This window comes from Gobio gobio (genome assembly GCF_949357685.1).
Source record: "Gobio gobio genome assembly, chromosome: 21".
Lineage (NCBI taxonomy): Eukaryota > Metazoa > Chordata > Actinopteri > Cypriniformes > Gobionidae > Gobio > Gobio gobio.
The window spans coordinates 27,465,983-27,479,850 of record NC_137117.1 but is presented as its reverse complement, the minus strand read 5'-3'; the positions used below and the strand labels follow the sequence as shown (position 1 = coordinate 27,479,850).

General features: G+C 39.0%; 1 protein-coding gene across 3 annotated transcripts in view; it reads right to left on the bottom strand.

Moving 5' to 3' along the window:
* lamb2 (laminin, beta 2 (laminin S)) overlaps positions 1-13,868 on the bottom strand; it is a 59,561-nt gene that overhangs the window by 33,309 nt on the left and 12,384 nt on the right. For all 3 annotated transcript variants that reach the window (XM_079803089.1, XM_079803091.1, XM_079803090.1), the window contains exons 3-7: positions 11,926-12,095; positions 11,692-11,827; positions 3,997-4,070; positions 3,724-3,912; positions 3,577-3,640 (exon numbers count right to left, since the gene is read on the bottom strand). In XM_079803089.1, the coding sequence (XP_079659215.1) occupies positions 3,577-3,640; positions 3,724-3,912; positions 3,997-4,070; positions 11,692-11,827; positions 11,926-12,095 (633 nt within the window). The remainder of the gene's footprint in view (positions 1-3,576; positions 3,641-3,723; positions 3,913-3,996; positions 4,071-11,691; positions 11,828-11,925; positions 12,096-13,868) is intronic.

The window sequence follows — 13,868 nt, the reverse complement described above, 5'->3', positions numbered from 1 at the left end:
AAATAATGGAGTTCTAGTCATGCGTGTTTGTGTGAGGGGCACATATCCCAACATCAGAGAATGCAGCCTCTCAATACATGCTGTTTGTTCCAGTCATGCTCTAGATGTTCAGTATAACAGAAAGTAAGAGCCACACAGAGCGTGTGAGATCAATTTATACACACTCACACAGTACATGACTTAGAACTCACAGCTGTATAGGCAGACTGATCTCATGAAATGGCGTATGCATGACACGCCAATTCGCTATGCCATTTTGGTGTGCTATCAAGACGCATAATCGCTTTTTAGCGTGTTTATCAATGCCGTTTCATTCTATCCCCCTAAACCTACCCATCACTCACACACACACACACACACACACACACACACACACACACACACACACACACACACACACACACACACACACACACACACACACACACACACACTGCCCCTAAACCTACCAATCACTAGAAACATTCTGCATTTTTTCATTTTCAAAAAACAATTTAGTATGTTTATAAATCCATTTACATTCACGCGGAATCACACGGCGTAGACATACACGCAGAGATGATGGTTCGTTTCGGCGTACACATACACGCGTAATCACACGGCTAGACATACACGCGGATAGCTCAAAATGCATACAGATAACACGCCATTTGGCTTTAGAAAGTGGCGTGTATGTTTACGCAAAGTCATGATGTCATGTTGGTATAGGAATATTACACTGACCAGCTGATCAGTTAATTCTACTACTACACACTGTGATGGTACGCAGCTTAAATACACTTGCGCTAGGCCAATGAGGTCATCCAATATTATTTGACCATCCAACAAAAAACTTTCATTTCAGGTTATTTCATCTTGTCATGATCCCAGCCTGTGTTCCCTTGTCTCGTGTTGGACTCTTATCTTGAAGTGTTTTTCTGTTCCTATTGTTTCTGTGTTCTCTTTCTGTTTTTAGTTCCTGTTTGCTCTGTCTTCTTAGGCTGAATCCGAAATCGGCCCCTAAACCCTCGATCGCTATTCCCCACTTTAGTCCACTAATACAGTTCACTTGAAGGAGTGAATGAAAACAAGTGAGCGAATTCGGACAGCCGCTGTGTGTACATCGGCTGTACACTCGTTATTGCAGTGCAATGTGGGATAGAATGAGTGCACTCAATAACTTCCACTATGGTTTCGGACACCACTACAAATGGCTGTACTCTCAAATAGTGCCCTATTTAAGGGTATAGGGGGCGATTTCGGATTCAGCCTTTGTTTTTCTATAGTTACCCTTGTTTGTCACCATAGCAACCCTAGTTAGTTTCCATTAAAATGTATCACCTTCATCTGTCCTGTGTTAGCCCCTTGTTATCATCATCTGTATTTAAACCCCAGTGTTTTCCCATGTTCTTGGGGAATCCCTGCATTGCATATAAATATGAAATTACGTGAATTTGTACATTTTAATGTGTTTGAAAGACAAAAGCCTTTCAAAGACCATGATATAAATTTAAATGACTCACTGAGTGATAATTCAAATAATAATTAATGGGTTCATCAGGAGCATGAGCAAATGTTTTCAGTGCTAGTCACATGACTAGTGGCTTGTCTTTGTGTCCAATTCCACAAACCTTGAAGACCTTCTGAACGTATATATGCACTAACATTAGGCTTTTATAGACGGTTTCAACGGCAACAACATAAACAAACATTACTGTGCATGCACGCTTTTGTGGCCCAAACTTAACTTCCGGTAGGCGTCCGCAAAGAATCAATAACAACAGAGGCTGCGTTACCTTTCTTATGAGCTATCATCTTTCATTTTAATTGGGCAGCATTATCTTAATTTACATGTTTTTATTGTTTCAGCATGTTTATTATAAATAATCTCCCATTTCTGTCTGGAATATAGAGTGGGGGAAACGCCCCCCTTAAAGGGTTAGTTCACCCAAAAATGTAAATTCATACATTAATTACTCACCCTCACGTCAACCCGTAAGACCGTAGAGAAGAAGAAAATATCTTAAGTTAAGTTCCGAAGATGAACGAAGGTCGTACAGATTTGGAACGACATGAGGGAGAGTAATAATGACAGAATTAACATTTTGGGATGAACTAATAACCCTTTAAGGACCATGTAATGCCGTTTTCTGTACTATAAATGCTTGCGCGCTCGACTTCAATCATGCAATGCATCGGAATGACATGTTTCTTTGTTTCATAACATAAGATTAATGTTGGGAAAGTTTACTTGTAGATAAAGTAGGCCTACCCTATTTGAGATTGATTGTATATGAATGCATCACAAAAAATCCTGTGCTCTATGGGCACTGCCATTAATAGAGGACAAAGCGAAAGTTGTTTTGCACTCCGTGATAAAGGTGCGTCCGATGAAACCGTCTATAGAAAGGAAAATGTTAAAAGATTTTTTTAAGTAGTAGGAAGAATCAATGAATTATGAATAATGTGAAAATAACGTGTAATCATGTAGTCAATAAAGAAGTAACTGTAGTCTGATTATGAGTATTTTAAAACATAATATAATTCTATTCTACAAGTACCTAATTTTTGGAATCTGACTACATAATCCAGATTACATCACTACCCAGCACTGAACATTATGTAACATATACATTTATTTTTAAAAATGTATATAAAGTAGACACCAATTAAATACTATTAAATAACACCTACAACAAATGCTATTTGACATAGAGGAAATCAAGCTTAAAAAGATTTGGCTGTTACCAGGGTAAAGCTAAGACCTGTCCATGAGACATACTGCACTTCTCTGTTATAAGAAGGAATAGGTTGTTCATGTTTTTCATGGGAAATGACAGTGAAAGTGTAGGAACAACAACCTGAGGGGAGAAATCAGCTGCTATTTCCATTTTACATTCATTCTGTTTAGATCCCTCCATCTGACATTTAATAAAGAGGTAGCATGGACAACAGCAAACCAGAAACTGAAGTTAAATACATGTGAATTGGCCTGGCATAGACAACATATCAAAACCATGCAGTGCAAAAAGCTGCATCTTAAGCCTGGGACACACCAAGCCGGCTTCAAAGAACTAGCAGCGACGGAAACTGTGCGCTTGAACCAAAAATCTGCGCTTGAATATACAAGATATAAGCAGATATACAAAACATAAAACTAAAGCAGTGCTTGCTTACCATTTTGAATATCAGTTATGTGGACAACTTTCTTCATTTTAAGCAGCTCATGTTATAAAAATTTGGAATGCTCGGTTAGGATAACATAATATTAGATCAGCCTTCTGTTTATGCCGTTTTGACTCAGACTACTTGCTCTCTTTCATGGCTTTCACTTGAATTCTTGTGCACTGATTCGTTTGCTAAACTGAACATCCAATCAGAGTTCCCACTCTCACTGATGGTTCCAATGCCGAATCAACATGCTGAATCTGGCAAACTTCCGCCGACAAGAACCGACGTGTGGAACCCACCGCAAAAACATGCCTGAAAGACGCTCGCCAATGGCCCGATGGCCGACCGTTGGCTTGGTGTGTCCCGGGCTGGCCTTTAAGTATCCAGTTGGAGGTTAGTATTGTTAATGTTTTAATGTTCACTTACTCTGAATGTTGGGGCTGTAAGGGTCTTCGATCCGGATAGCAGGTTCAAGAACACGATAAATCACCTGAGAGAAGAGAAAGCGCAGTTCACCAAACAAATTACAAACAAATTAACTGATGCAAAGTATTCCAATTGAACAACTCTCACCTCTCCTTCTGTCGACGGCTCGATGTCAGAATATCTGGATTCACAGATAATGTCATCAACCTTACGAAGAGGACCCTGAGAAATTCCCGGAAAGATGGACTCGCAGTTGGAGGCGAAGTAACGGTACACCTGCCAGGTTCGGCCAAAATCTGCAGATCGCTCAATCAACATGGCTGCTGGACGGAAAGTCTATGTACAAAAACAATTGACAGGATGATGTTTTGGAGTGTTTCAAGGGTGAAGGTGATTTCTTGGAGGGAAAACAATTCTTACCTTAAATGTCATGATGAGATGAGTAAAGTGAAACTCTGCCTCCAGGTCCAGCTGAAGGTAAACGTCAGACTTTCCTGAGGAGAGAAATGAGTTCATGTTCACAATAATGATCCAAAGCGTCAACAATGGATCTCACAAAAGTCCCCTCTACTGTAATAACATGATGATGTGTGAAGAAGAAAATTATATCAAATACTCTTGCAGCTTGTGTGCATTTGTGGGAGAGAGCAGGAGCAGAAGGACAAATACACTAGGTAAACCATTTAGATGGGTAGTGGGTAACATTAGCTGTATTTAATGATACTGTGGCTTTCATTATATTTTATCCCTATCAGACCACTTTTGACCCTGAGGAAAATATTAAATTAATATTAAAATGCATTTAATTGTTTAAGTCACACTTTTTCACACTTATTTGTTTATTTAGTTTGTCTACTAAGCAATGGACATAGGCTAAATAATATTGAAATAAATCTTCAATAGCTTTCTAATGATACTTTAATTGCTATTATTATGTGTACACTAAATACAATTAAATTACCACAAAACTAAAAAAAACTTAAAAAAATATATATACATATACATCATCTGAAAGCTGAATAAATAAGCTTCCTATTGATGTATGGTTTGTTATGATAGGACAATATTTGGTCGAGACTCGAAAATTGGAATCTGAGGGTGCAAAAAAAAAAATGTATATTGAGAAAATCGCCTTTAAAGTTGTCCAAATGACGTACTTAGCAATGCATATTACTACTAATAATAATATTTACATATATATATATTTACAGTAGGAATTTTACAAAATATCTTCATGGATCTTTACCTTATATCCTAATGATTTTTGGCATAAAAGAAAAATGGATAATTTTGACCTATACAATGTATTGTTGGCTATTGCCACAAATATACCCGTGCAACTTATGACCGGTTTTGTGGTCCAGGGTCACATATATTTTGTGTTTTGATACAACTCAAAAACCATAGGACATAAAAATGTTCATACATTAGTGCTGCTGTGAGGAATATTTTGCTCTATATGTTGGACACTTTCATCACTTTAATGACTGCAAACAGATTCTGGTTATTAATTTACTTCTAAAAACATTCTTTAGTATTAAAAAAAGCTAAATAAATCTCAAGAATGCCGGTGTTATTATGCTCTCATTGTAATACAGAGTACATCTGAAATTTAACAACAACACCGGTACTGCAGTGAAAGAGAGCTCACATTTTCCGTCCTCAAACACTTTATCTGGAAATGTAATAAAGCTCTGACTCAGAATAACAATGCACAACAATATGCACCTTACAAACACAGTGTCCTAGCAGAGCTAGAAATAGATGGGGTAGTTTAACAATCTATTTTTGTTATGTTCAGTTCTTCCTTTGACAGTTCATTACTCATCTGGAGCGACAGACGGTCTGTATTCTGCAGAGCTGACACCATATAGAGCTCACCTGTGCCTCCCTGCATAACCATTACAAAGCTGCAACTGAGTCCACTGCAGCAGCCCTTTGTGTGACTGCTGGATTTAACCTGCGTTTCATAATCAACAGCTAAACAGGAAGGAAAGGAACGCTGAGGAAAAGAGAGACAGGTTGTACCACAGCCGAAGAGAATGAGGGACTATAGTACGGGGAGAGGCCAGCGGAGGTCAAGTGGAGCACAAAAGGAAATTGATTGAATGACTTGCTGTTTTTTTTCAATACATGTTTCAGTGTTTCGGCTGGAGGAGGAAGTCGTTAAAGGCGTTAAGCCTCAATCCAGAGGACATGCCAAAGAGCAATAGAAAAAGACTATAGAACACGTGACACATCATGAATAAAGCTAGAGAAAAGGCAGTTTCCACGAACAGGGCACATAACAGGGCCTGAAATTCTTGAATTTTATTTTATTATTGATAGTTGTATTTTTTATGACTTTATTTTCATTATTCTATTTTTTTTTTTTAATATGCATTTTCTATTCATCAGGAAACTTACTATTTGACATATCTAAATAACCCCCCCATATTTTTGTGTCATTGTGAACATTAAATAAGTATCAAATTAAATAGACATAATTGCAAATAACTGGGATGGGCCTTTAGACTTAAATAAGATATCACTATGTTGGGACCAAACTTTGGTTCTAGTTACTGATAAATGTACATTTAATGTATTTGAATATTTTCATGTGATAATTTTTTTTTAAATGCCTTAAAAAGTAATTGCACAACAAAATGTACCATATCTGGTACACTTATATAATACCAAAAGAGGGGCCACAACAGGAGCCACTTGTGAGACACAGTCTACAATTGCTGAACAACTGATCTACTGTTCATTATACAGCATTGTTACAAAAAAGTCCCTGAAGCCATAGTGACCAAGACCAAAAATAGTGACCATTTCCTGAGAACGCCCATATTTAAATCGCTCAATTCGGTGAGCACAGAGAAGACACACATCTGACACAGGGGCCCTCATCTACTTAGACTATAAAAGGAACTTTGTTAAGATGTAAAGAGGTATTGTTTTGGATAAAATGACATATCAGATCTAAATATAATATCATCCATCAGTGTTTTGGGAAACTTCTGTGTAACTTGCCAAGCTTCAAGCTAAATATAGTAAAAGGTCAGTATAGCATATTAGCTTAAAGGGGTGGTAAACCACGATTTCACTATTCTAACTTAAGCTAGCGTGTAATGTTGCTGCTTTAGCATAAACAACATCTGCAAAGTTACAACGTTCAAAGTTTAAAGCAAAGGGAGATATTTGCTTTTAAAGAAATCAGTTTCTAAGAACTACAGCAAACGGCCAGTAGGCGACTACACACATTCCTCCAGGGTTGGTGACATCACCAGGCTCAATATTTACATAAACCCCTCCTCCGAGAATATTAAATAGGGGGGGGTGAGGCCATTTTGTATCGCGGCGCTGTTGTGGTATAGTTAGGCTGGAGTGTTGTTGCCGCGATGCCGAGGAAACGCTGTTATATTCATCCGGATTGCAGGTCTGGGGTACTTGCTTTGTTCAGCCTTCATAGGGACGGGGGTGCGTTGCAGAGCGTTTAACATACAACATGTTATATGCACGTGTGTTTGAGTCAGAAGGGAACAGGCACGTGCGGGGCTCCCGCAGCACATCTCACGGAGGGAAACTTTCACAATGTTCGCGAGTTCAACACCGGATTTGCACAACGTCAGCTGCATAAGACAGCCAGTGTGTGAATGCACGACGCGCGCGGGGCTCCCTCCCGCAGCACATTTCACGGAGGAAAACTTTCACAATGTTCGCGAGTTCAATGCAGGATATGCACAACGGCTTGACCTGAAAGCTGGATTTACAAACAGAAGCTGTTTACGGGCCACAACCTGTAAGTCTGATTTATTTTTCATCTATGTGTTTTCCTGTAATAGGTTGTAGCAAGGAAGTAAACAGATGACAGCGCTGTTCTGCAAACCAGTCTGTTAAATGCTTATTCATACTTAACGTTATCCGACGAACACCTATCGTTACAAACACTAACGTTAAAATCTCAACAGCGAACTTGGCATTAGTGTAAATGATTCTTTGATTAGAGCTTTTATGTATTATTTATCTACAGGCATGCTAAACATGGTTCTGTGTGTGATTTGGCTACTATAGTAAAGCCAGTGTTTAGTGTTTTGGGTTAATAGTTCTTGCGACAGATATTTGGCTATAATCGTTCTAAAAATACAAAAGTAACAGTGCCATTCAGTAGCGATCACTATAGATCCGCAGTCTTTACTCATTAGGACTGAACAGGTTCTGCTCGATGATCTTCACTAAAATGTTCTGGGTCTGATTCGGGCTCAGATTGGTGTGGTTTTATTGACGCCATCGTTTCTAATACTGACCAAAGCAAAGTCTACCGGTAAGGTAAGGGGCGTGACGTTTCCGACAAACATACACTGCGGTTAGCGAATCACAACACACTGGGCCAGCTAACCAATCTGAGCCCATTGCGTATTTTTGAGGGACTGGCTTCATACAACCCGGAAAGCATCAGACCGTTTTACAAGGAGGGACAGAGCAGTGTAGAATAAATGTCAAATATATGAAAAATAATGATTTTTTTTAAAAAACAAAGCATTAACACATGTTACAGTGCACCCCACAAACACAATCAAGCCTTCAAAACAATGTGTTTTACCACCCCTTTAAAAGAACTTCAATCTAATCTAAATAGCTATATTGAGTACACGATACAATGTGATATTTAAAACAACCATTTAGCAATTAACATATTGCACTGCTACTTGTTCAAAAAAGTAACTTGTTTTTAAAAAAATCAACATTATTTAAAAAAAATAGATCAATTTCTATCATGCGAATATGTAGTTAAGTTAGTGGAGTCACTGTGTTTAGTTAGTTACTCCCTAGTCTCACGTAGCCCGACCTTCAGACTGACGGCAGAAGGGCTGGACTCCATCACAGCTTTTATTGGCCTAGGACCGCCCAAGAGGATGTTTGACTGACATGTAACACAACCAATCACAGTTTGTTTGTTTTTTTCAATTCAATTCAGTTTGTTTTGTTCCGCGTCATGCTTTGGGGCGTGAAAATGTAAAGTCAATGTCCTTGCAATAACAGACCGGCGTGCATCTATAAATTATTCATTCAAGAACGTTGTGCAAGTTTACTGCAACAATGGAGCCACGAACTTCACATTCTTTTGAAAATCCAGTGTTTAGTTGATCCTGGTAAGTGCTCATTGTCACAGTTGTAAACAAGACGGCATTTTTCTTCCACGAGGGAGTTTGGCGTCACAGCATTTGTTTCCAGGCGGACCGTTAAAGAACGCAACACACACATCTCGTGGAAATCCTGTAGAATTCAACCAATCAGATGACGACTTTGAAACTCCTGAAGTGTTTCCAGAAAAGTGTGCCATATGCATCAGACGTTCAGCCAACGGTCCGTGGGCGTGATGTCTGAGGCTGAGACTAGTTGCTCCCCAACACCTACTGCAGCCTACAAGTGCACTTATCAGAGTAAACATAACAATAAATGCTGTGAGTGCATTAGATTCAGGTATTAAGCTTTTTCTTGCACTTTTTAAGTTTTCTGTCCTTCAATCCTTTTTTTCTTCCATGTTCTGCTCTATTTGAGTTTTGGTTTCCTCTTTCATCCTCTCTGCTTCTCTCTGTGGCTATGCCAGCAGCAAGCTGTCTGTAATTATCTCTAATACTGCAGGGTTTGGGGAGTGTGTGTCAGGGTGAAGCTTGGCCATCTGAGCTTTGAAATACAGCCAAATTAACCAACAAACTTCCTCTTTATCTGCACCTACTGTACATACTTACTTCCATTCTGAACATCATCCATCATTCTTTTACTACAAAAAGTTAGGGCTGTCAATTTTAGTTGGTAGTGGCCTGTGTTGCCAATTTAGCGGCTTAATATTTTTGCTCTTATTCTTTCCTGTCACTTTTGATCAATTGAATGCTTCCTTGCTGAATAAAAGTTTTCATTAAAAAAACAAAAAAAAACAAAGTCTTAATGACCCCAAACTTTTGAACGGTAGTGTACATTAAAGGTGTCATGAATTGAGAAATCAAATTTCCCATGAACTTTTTATATATAAAAGTTCAGAGCTGAAAACTTCCTTGTTAGTCAAAGAAAAGCTTTTATTGACACCTGGCATCAGCTTTATCAAACGCTCGATCTTGGAATGTGCTAACATGTGACGTCAGAGTGTAGAGAAACGCCGCCTTTAACAGAAGAAGAAGAACGCCTGATTCTGTAGCCCTGCCCACCGATTTGCGCATGACATGTAACAGCTGAACAACATAGGCACACAAGGAGCTAAACCGGATAGAACTTCCAAGCAATAAACATGCTGCATAAACTTCATTCGGATTCCAATATTAGGAATGCATGGTTGAACTTTATTTTTAATGTATATCCAGCTCACGTGGGTAAGACATTGTGCGTTTGTTCGCTTCATTTCACCGCAGATTCTTTTGTAAACAAGAGACTGGATTTGCAGACAGGATGAGATTGCATGAATGAATGAAGCAACACACTAATGTGAGTAAATAATGTTTTTTATATGTGATAGTATTGCATTACAGATCGTTTGATATCTATTGATTAGACTATGTGTACATGTCTAACTGAACATAACTTAGCACGCTGTCACAGGCTGGAGAATCCTTTATTTGAGGTGTTGTTGGTTCATTGTCCAGCGATTCGTGATCAGGCCAGAACATGTATGTGCCAGGGCTCGCCAAGCCCGATTTCCCGGGTCTATGTGTTTTCCAGACGGGCTAACCCTGTTTTTATTTTTATTTTATTTACTATGAATATTTTAATTTCATTTCTGTGAAAAGCACTTTGAATTGCCACTGTGTATGAAATGTGCTATACAAATAAACTTGCCTTGCCTTGCCTATCAAAATGTATCACCGGCCTGCCCGACAGGCATAAATAGTGAAATAACATTCCTTTCTTGATGTGCGTTGTTGACTCTCTTGACATGATATTTGAAGGAAAAATACAATCGCAGAAGTTTTGAACATGTTGAACGATCCCCCTTGAAAGAAAATGCATTCATTGGGTCCCCCTCAGTAGAATTCGGGGTTGGGTGTGGTCTAGGTAGAAGTTGCGATTAGAAGGTGGGGTGGGGTTTCCCCCTCGGTAGAAATCGCGTTCGCGGGGGCACTGCGGTGTGATCAAAAAGGGCACTTTCACTTTCAAACGCCACTGGTGTGTGTGTGTGTGTGTGTGTAAGTTATGCGGTTCACGGTTATATCCACTGATCGGGTGGGCCAAGTAATAAAAAATAACATTCCAATTAATTGTGGGTGGATGAGAGATAAATCATTGTGTTTGTTTGATAAAGACATTTCGTAAGTCCTGTGGTCAAATCATTCCGGTTGCCGTTTTCCCACACGTTTTCAAAACCATTCCCCATGTGTACTCACAGGGGAGCCAAAGCTCATTATAATATACAAAACTGTCATCCAATCATAGCAGTAGGCGTTTACTTCCAAGTCTTCAATGCGGCACGCCCATAAAAACCGAGCGTTCCAGGAGAGCGGCTCAAAACCAGGGTAGAAGATATCCCATTACTTATTCATTTTGATGTTTTTGAATGTAACAACCACGTGAACGTCATAAGTTGACTTCAGACAACAGTATAAAAAAATTAAAAAGCCAGTTTATGACCCCTATAAATTATTATTAATAAATATTTCATTTAATTTCACTTATTGAATTAAATTGTTTTAGGCTAATTTGCCCCAGCACTGGGCTTCATTCTGAGCACATGCATCTCTCTCCCTCAGCCTCTGTGTTATTAATAGACGCTCTGAACATCAACCTTCTAATAATACATGTGAAGCTTTTCCAGTCTTTGCCAAGCAGCTGGGTTTGGAGGGCTAAGGGAGGCAATCAAATTTCCTGGCAACATATTGCTCTTGACAAATGAAACCAAACGGATGTGTGGATTTCCATCAAAACATCACTGAAGCTGTAGATTAGCACACATGGTTTTCCGTATGCCTCAATTAACAGATGGCTAAGGTTGGAGCCATGATGCAGTGGTTAACACAGATATGTTGAGCTGTGGTGGCCATGCAGATCCAACTCTGACCTATGTCTTATAAAGCATAAAAAGCCCAAGAAAGTACAGCTAACTGTTAAAGACGGACGTTTGACACAAAGGTCTCATTCTCTCACCATTCTCGGACTGCCACCAGGACTTCTTGCGGTGTGGTTTGAAGGTGGTGATGACGTTCTCGATGCGGTGGCTCATGGAGTTGGAATAAGGATCATAAGGTCGCCGTGAATCACAGTGGAAACACTTCTTCTCTTCCTACATAAGGTCAAGGGTCGAAAATGGACAGGATCAGCTCTTTTGAATCACAAAAAGCTCAAAATGGTGTGTGTGTATTGTCTATGACAACTGGTGACCTGCAGATGGCTGACAATGCAGTAAGGTTCTCTCCTCCGCAGGCCACAGGTGGATGATGCTTTCAAGTTCTTTTCCCGACCCACCAAGAGGTCACCGGTTGCAGGATAACAGCTTCCATGGGTACAGCCGTGGGCAAGATCAGGCTCCTGTGCGCTGACTGTTGACAGGACTTTTATGGAAACAGAGACAAAAGAAATAGACATGATGAGTAGTTTTTCAAGAAGAACTTTTAGTGTACAAGAAAAAAAATCTAATATTTGTTCTCTTGCCAGTTTGGCCAACCAGAGCTCAAGCAACTTTCCATTAATGCTCAGCAAATGCCAAGTTTCCACAAAAAGTCCCTTTAGGCTCTGGTGGTAGGGAACAACAACGCTGTTTTAGTATGATGGGGAAATGAGTTAAAAATTAAGCAAAAATCATGAATAGTTGTTTTTTATTTGGCTTTTCAGTTTTTCAAAGATTGCCATTAGACATGATTCCCAATCCATCCACACTTCAGTAACAAAAAGTAGTTTAGTGGGTAACTTTGACGCTTTTATGTGAATCAGATGACACTTTTGTAATGTATCAATTAAAAATGATTAGATTAAAATTGTTTAGTAAATAAATATAAATAAGAGCAATACATCTGTTTGGGGGATATACATGAAAATGATTCTTAATAATGTTTATTTATTGAAAAATACTATATCAATGTTATTAGAATGTTATCTTTCTGTTTGGTCAAAAAGATTATTTAAAAAAATAATTTAAAATATCAAAATATTGGTCAAAAATATCAATACGTCTTTAGCTCTATTGATCAGCCCTAAACATCTTTGCAGCCACGATTCAATCTTGGGTTAAAACTGGGACAAATGTAGTTACTGTGTAGCTTTAATTAGAGAGAGAAAGAGAGACAGAGACAGCGGCTGAGATTTCAAATTTCAGAATAACCTTTTACAAAACCCAACAGCTGCTAAACATTCCTGTCAGTGTCCCAAACAAACTCTATGTGAGATGATATCGGGGTTTGGGGTCAAGAAAGCTGGGACTACTTCAGACAGGTGCTGTGATACACACATACACTCCGTGCGTAATTTGTATAGATAGATTTCTAACTTTTAATGTCAGGAATCAAATGTAAGCTAATACACAAAGAGAATTAGGAAAGCGCAGTCACGTGAATGGATTTGAGGAGCCTGGGAAAACTCTTGTTTACAGCATTTATCCATCAGAGATCTGTGCCTTCAACATAAGACAGCTGTGTCTGTCTGGCACCGTAGCATCTCTCACCCTTCTGCCACCAAATACACACACACGCACACACATACAGTACCGGGCTCACACATCAACATCCGGAAACACACCCACCTGGAGCCAAACTACAGGAACTGATGGGAAATGCCTGAGAAATTAATTCAATTCAAACTCAAGGAAAACCCATCTCCATCTCTTCCCTACAGGCAGAGCAACTTACCACAGATACGTCTAGATACACCAAATGCAATTTCTGAGCAATGACAAATCTGGTGCTGGTATTACCTTTAATCTTTCTGGCAGTGTGTTGACCACAAAACAGTGAGAAAGTGGACAGGAGCTGAATTATGGGAAGCAAAAGCTTAAATGTGAATGAGTTCGTCTGTTAAAGGGATAGTTCACCCAAAAATGAAAATCCTGTCATAATGTTTTAAATTTATGTTTCAAATTCTGAAAAATGTCTCAGTGTTTTTTGAACCAACAATGAAAGTTAATGGTGTCCATTATTTTTTCGACCTCATTAACTTTCATTGTATGGCGTTCCATTCAGGTTTGGAATGACATAAGAGTGAGTAAATGATGACAATTTTTGGGTGCACTATTCTTTTAAATATTCTTGGCTATAACAAGAGCCAGCAGGTGGCAAGAGCTGAATAAAGTCACTGACAAATGGAAATAGTTTCTCATTTAGTCTCTGCACCCA